The 6664-nt window shown below is 51.6% G+C and overlaps 1 protein-coding gene across 1 annotated transcript; it reads left to right on the top strand.

Moving 5' to 3' along the window:
* The first annotated feature begins 1743 nt into the window (after positions 1 to 1743).
* YARS2 (tyrosyl-tRNA synthetase 2) lies at positions 1744 to 5909 on the top strand. The gene is given in 7 exon segments (XM_061567219.1): positions 1744 to 2706; positions 3350 to 3517; positions 3758 to 3857; positions 3859 to 3888; positions 3890 to 3915; positions 4127 to 4297; positions 5030 to 5909. Coding segments are annotated over 7 exon segments (1488 nt in total). The 5' UTR covers positions 1744 to 1873; the 3' UTR covers positions 5190 to 5909.
* The last annotated feature ends 755 nt before the right edge of the window (positions 5910 to 6664 follow it).

The raw sequence follows: 6664 nt of genomic DNA on the forward strand, positions 1-6664 counted from the left end.
TCTGTTGCCCACCAGCAGTCTGTAACACCGGTAACACATCCCCTGAGCACTATCCCCAAGCTCAAAACAATCCTTAGCTTGCGAGTTATGAGTAAATTGGCCAAAGGCACGTTACACGTGATAGAGTGCACACATATCTCAATAAATACAAGATAATGGCATTCAAATCGTAACCCAAAGCTCATGGGGATAAATGTAAACACATTAACGTGCTGGAGTTGGAATATACGGAGTAAACATTGACCCGACCACAACCCCCCCCTAACTGCAACAACTTGAATAAGAAATCAAACGACTCAGCGAGGCCTTACTGGGTGAATTATAAAACAAATATCAACATATCCGTCAATAACACTGTGCCATTAAAAGTAAAAATACAACCAGGCGACGTCGGGCAACGGGCCTTCTTCATAGCACATTAAGGACAATTGGCCAGAAACGTCGCTTAGTATATATTTTTCATTTTAAGGCAGTGCTATTGACAAATGTGTTGATAGTTGTTATTTGTGCACCACTGCCAACGCAGCATCAGCCCGATGTGTAGATGATAATAATAACACGAATGATAATTGTTTTTTTTACCCATTTATCTGGCAACAAAACTGACACCTTTTTTTACAAGGAGTCATGTTTGCATTGACCACAATACCTGCAGTCGGAATGCAAACAAAAAAACACAACTCTGATAATGTATGCACTGTCCTTGAAATTGAGGTGTCAGTTTTGTTGCCAGATAAAAGGATAAAAAAACAATTATCATATTTTGCTACTGGAAAAGAAGGTTCCAATGGAATAACACGAATAATGTCCCACTCGGTTCCTCGTTCACGCGTTGGCGGGGAAATCACGTGAACGCCTCCCGAAACACACACGGTTTCTTAACCAACGTCATCGAGTGGCGAAATGACGTTGATATTGATCACAACGTCGATGTTAATCACAAAAAACGCAGTTATTAATCACAAATCTGTGATCTCTAAAACGCGTCAGTGAAGTTCTCAAACCGCCATTTCCCGCCAAGCTAAATTCTACCTCGCACAACGAAAATAAACCTCAGACCAACCAGTCCCCTCGTAATAAGTACGGCACAACGATGCGTTTACCCTCATTGTAAGCATTGTAGGTATTTATTGTAAAGGATAAACATAAATCACAAGGAGAAAACCATCAACGATCAGCGTCACGACGCCGCCTGCACGGACTGTACCATCTCGAACTCGCAAAGAACCCTAATTTTTTTCAATCAATGCAAGAATACAGCACAATTATACAAAGCTCTCATAATTATATACGTGTATACAAAAAAAAATCACGTATTTGCGCCGAAAACGATTGAAAACATTGACATTTCATCGATAAATATTTGACTTCAACCCTTACCCGGAACTGGTACAGCCCAACTGGGCGCAGCCATCTTGCTACTGCCGCCAATCCGCTCAACGTTCAGCCCCATTGCGGCACCTTTATGCGCATGCGCACACCCCCCTCAGGGAGGATGGGGGAAGGGAGGGATGGGGGGGATGGAGTGGTGGGGAGTGGTGGGAAGTGGTGGGAGGGGGATGGGGGGGAGTGGGGGGGGAGTGGGGGGGGAGTGGTGGGGGGGGATGGGAGAAAGTGGTGGGGGGGGGGATGGGAGGGAGGGGGGATGGGAGGGGGGGGGATGGGAGGGGGGGGGATGGGAGGGGGGGGGGATGGGAGGGAGTGGGAGGGGGGGGGATGGGAGGGAGTGGGAGGGGGGAGTTTGACTGACCGAGGTGACCGGAAGCTGCACAGCAGCAGCAGCAGCCGCCACCTTGCTACTGCCAGTTCCGGCGCCGCAGTCGCCATCTTACTACTGCCGCCCGCCCGCCATCCACGTTGCGGGGTGACCAAGATGGCGGCGCCCAGGGCAGGCATGCTTCTCCTGCCCCGAGTCACCGCCGCGGCCGCTCTCCGAGCTCTGAGGCAGGGTCGCCGCCTCGCCTGGAGCTCTGCGCCGCTCAGACGCCACGGCAGCAGCGGCAGCAGCAGCAGCAGCGGCTCCAGGAGCTTTCTCGACGTGCACGCCCGAGGTCTCCTGCACGACGTGTACCCCGAGGCGAGCTTGGAGTTGCGCGCGTTGCTCGAGTCCGCGCGGCAGTGCGTCTACTGCGGGTTCGACCCCACCGCGGACAGCCTCCACGTGGGACACCTGCTGGCCCTGGTGCTCATGCTGCACTGCCAGCGAGCCGGCCACGACGCCGTAGCCCTGGTCGGAGGCGCCACGGCGCTAGTGGGCGACCCGAGCGGCCGCGCGGGGGAGCGGGAGCCGCTGGACGCCGAGGCGGTGGAGCGCAACGCGGCGAGCATCGGTGACAGTCTCCGTCGAATCGCCAGCAACCACGAGGCTCTGCTGTGGCGGCCAGAGAGCCAGGGACCTCCGGGAGGCAGGCGGAGGCAGCTGGGCGCCTTTGCGGTGCTCAACAACGCGAGCTGGTACAGAGAACGCGACGTGATTGGGTTCCTGTCCACGGTGGGAAGACACTTTCGCATGGGCACCATGCTGAGCCGGCACAGCGTGCAGTCGCGACTCAAGTCTCCCGAGGGGATGAGCCTCGCCGAGTTCTCCTACCAGATGTTCCAGGCGTACGACTTCCTGCACCTGCACCGCGAGCTGGGCTGCGTGGTGCAGCTGGGAGGCGCAGATCAGCTCGGCAACATCATGTCGGGGCAGGAACTCATTCACAAGTACGTCGGCGGCGTCGTCTTCGTCACACCACCTCGCGGATCGGGGAAGAGACTCCGTGGAATTTGTCGAAGTCGAATTCTGCGTGGAGGATAAGGCACTTCTCGTGCCCTGCTGCACGTGTGCTATGGGGAATAGAGATGATGATGATACAGCTTTTGTGAATTTCGGAATGGTTTTCAAATCGTATTATTTTGTATCGAATTAAAGAACAAGCAATTGCTGCCGCCCCCCCCCCCCCCACCTTTTCAATCCACTAGTGGATGAAGGCTTTCTCACGCCGTGTTGGTCACGGGTGTTGGCCACACTTAACCACGTTGATCCTTGGTGAGGGCCCCCCAAGACGAGTTCGCTGTGGCCAGGGATCGAACTCATTGCCAGGTTCATCGCGCGATGCCCGAGGCACCGTGCCCACCGCTCCACCACTCTTGCTCGAAAAATGTGTCTTGAGAGTTAACAATTGATATGACTGATACGAATTAAAACTACCAAAAAATGGTGTTACAATAAGACCGGGACACATGCACATCCTTAACTTTAAAGCAGACAATGCACGGGAAGGGCATTAACCTACTCCTTCATCACAGTCGTTCCCATCTATTGTTTCCTCCATTCTTCTCCACTATCTCATCACCCCGCTCGCAGGGTGACCGGCAAGGAGGTGTACGGCATCACGGTGCCACTGATGACGAGCACCACGGGAGACAAATTGGGCAAGACGGCGGGCAACGCTCTGTGGCTCAACCGCGACAAGACGTCGCCCTTTGACCTGTACCAGCATTTCATTCGCCTGCCCGACGCAGAGGTCGAGAGGTCAGTGGCATCGTTGTAAAAGATGAACGCTGCTCTAGATAGGCTGCGTACTAGGGAATGTATGCATACAAATGATAAATTTCGCGTGTCATTTAGAATGATACATATTAGCTTTGCTGCATAGCTTGGGTTCGCATGGCAGAATAAAACTTGGTGCTCGTTTCATTGGGGTTGTCTTGTGTAGATCTCGGCCCCCGTCCATGAAAGTGTGGAGTTGATGTCCGCGCTCCTTGTCCCCAGGTACCTGAAGCTCTTCACGTTTCTGCCGCTGGCCGAGGTGTCTCACGTGATGGAGCGGCACCGGGAGACGCCAGATAAGCGCGGGGCTCAGCGCCGTTTAGGCAACCGAGGTCGTGAAGCTCGTGCATGGCCAAGGATGGGTTGGAATCCGCAATCAGGTTAGCAACAGCGAAGATATTAAGTGTGCAGGCGGTGCAACTGCACCCAGGCCAACAGGCCACAGGGTACCAGGTGCTGGGCTGCATTCCCTGCATCAGGGTCACTGATGGCATTACTGAAACACTCCCACCTCTCCGCTCTCGTCTCACTCGATTCCCCTCCACGTACTCTCCTCCACTCGTAACCAATCCTCATGTCCGCACCACCTAGGTGCACCAAAGTGCTGTACGAGGGCAGCACGCAGGACCTGGAGGCGATGGACGACACGGAGCTGCGGGAGCTGTTCCGAGAGTCGTCCTTCACGGAGCTGGTGCTGGAGCCCGGCACGTCGCTGCACGAGATGTGCCTGAGGGTACAGGCGGTGCCCGAGGGCAGCCATGGGTACGCGGGAGCAGTCGCGCGTCACCTTGTTCGTTGGGCACGTAGCGATAAAGTGGATGCGTCGATTTAAAAAGTTCCACCGCACGCGATGAATGCTTCAAGGCGGGGCGGGTGTTTTAAGAATAAATTACGTTCCGATTAATTCGTGTTGCACGTGATTGGTACCTGCATCCATTATGGATTATATGTGAACAACTGAAGTACCAAGTCAAAAAAATATAGAATGACAAATCGAATTGTGACCCCCCCCCCCGCCACCCCGTGCATTGTGCAGGGCAGGGAATCGTGGTGGTTTATGTTTCTAGTGCAGCACTTCGGAAGCAAGGCCACACATACCAATGCAGAACCCTCCTCAAAACGTTTTAAGACTTAGTGAGGGTGTCTAAATAAAATAAAAACATTGTAATTGGGGGGAGCATTTCAAATCACTGGCCGCAGCTAGCATGGCATTGGGGGTGGGGGCGGTGGGGGGATACCGAGGCCGAGCAGTAGTGCGTTGTCACTTGTCGCAGAGGTGCATGTTTCAATCTACGAGTGTAATAACCGTAACGATGCCATGCGCTGTCTGCTTCACATTGAACGTTAAAGATCTCCTGACATCGTTAACGAGTAGGCCAATGTGCAAAATTAGAAAATAACTAATTTCTCAATTAGGATTATAGAGCAACCATAACACCCCCTACTACATCTGAACCGGTCCAATGTGCTGCTCGTGCGCGTTTTAATTCGCAGCCTGCAGATGATCGAGAGCGGCGGGGTGCGCGTGAACCACGAGCGGGTGACTAACCCGGACCAGGTGCTCGTGCTGGGTCAGCACATCCTTCGCAACGGCCTCTCCCTGCTGCGCATCGGCAAGAAGAACTACTACGTCGTCAAGTGGCTCAACGTGTGAGTGCGTACACGAGCGTGTAATGAGGGCCGGCCTTCTTCAGTGTCCACGGTTCGTGCCGACTTGTGGCTGTCGTCCGCAAGTGAGCTGCCTTGGCCGTGGACCCAGTTGCAAGTTCGACCCCCGTTTGAATGTTACCTGCTGTTGGACGGGAAATTTCTCTACGCTCACCTGAAATACTATGATCTTTTCCATTTCGTTCAAGAAGTAGAGAAGAGTCGGTGTCGTCCGTGCACTCGTACGTGCAATTGGCAGGTCTCGTCGGTGGAGCCGAGCCTGTATTGGAAATTCTTCATGGACGTTCAAACGAGTGTACAGAAGATGAAGCTCGGTTTAATACTGGATGGTGGTGATATTGGGGCTTATTCAGTCCTAACTAGGATATGAATTCATGATTTGGTGCTCAAATGCTGAAAGTGATAACATGCCTGGGAAGGAAAGTCATGAATTTTCACTGAATGCATGGCTGTTGGTGCATTTTAGATTGCATCTTAAAATATATCTCAAAAGATTGGAATATAAAAAAATTGGTTTGAATTCAGGCTTCTGTTGATCCTCTTAACTTGACTTCCAGTTAAGTTTTACTTTGAAGCGGTAAATTGACATTGTTAAACTATTACCCATTCACAAGTTAATATATACCCATAGTACACAAGTACCCTTGTGTATTGTACAAATAATATCTATGTATAATATACTTGAATAAAAATTTAAGTTTTCAAAGCAGTCTCTTTTAATATTACCACTTATAGACTAATCCACACTGGATGCCAGTTGCCTTACTGCAGCAATACATCTAAATACAATTTGGATTTGTATCGTCTATAAGTCCTGTCAGGCAGATAAACTGAACTTGGGCAGAGTCAACAGCACGGATGTCTGGGAGAAGGGCATTCCAGACCCATGGTGGCAGCATAAGAGAGCCAGTGACTTCCCGCCGAGGCGAACATTGACCTGAGGGCTTTGACTGCAGTACAAGGCTGGGTCTCCCATTGCACGTGGTTCAAGATAAATGGCCCAGCTTTCCTACGGCAGGCAGCCTCAACTGGACCCACTGGGTTCTGCAGGCATCATTAAGGGATTTCTACAGAAGCACCACCTCCCACAGCTCCCCACTGCCTTGAATGAACCTGATATGTGCGTGGATGGGCGACCATGCATGATGGGTTGTTATAGGCTGCAGGGCTACGTTGTGGGGCAGCAGAGGTCAGTGCAGGACATCCTTATAAACTTACACTTCTAATTTCCCATGCTTATGCTCCCCCCACGCAACCCACAGACTAACATGGTGAAGTATGGTCAACTCACTCCCAAGACCCACATGGTATAGGGGAGCACTCATTCAGCAGTGGATTGACGGGCTTTACACATACACACATGTAAAATTTAAAAACCAAATGATAACATTTTCTGTAGGTCATTTGTGATTACCGGGAGACCTAATTCACCACATTTGAGAATCCAATTTTACTATGGGT

The sequence above is a fragment of the Lethenteron reissneri genome, chromosome 38 (genome assembly GCF_015708825.2).
Source record: "Lethenteron reissneri isolate LAM-NWPU_2019-01 chromosome 38, ASM1570882v1, whole genome shotgun sequence".
Taxonomy (NCBI): domain Eukaryota; kingdom Metazoa; phylum Chordata; class Hyperoartia; order Petromyzontiformes; family Petromyzontidae; genus Lethenteron; species Lethenteron reissneri.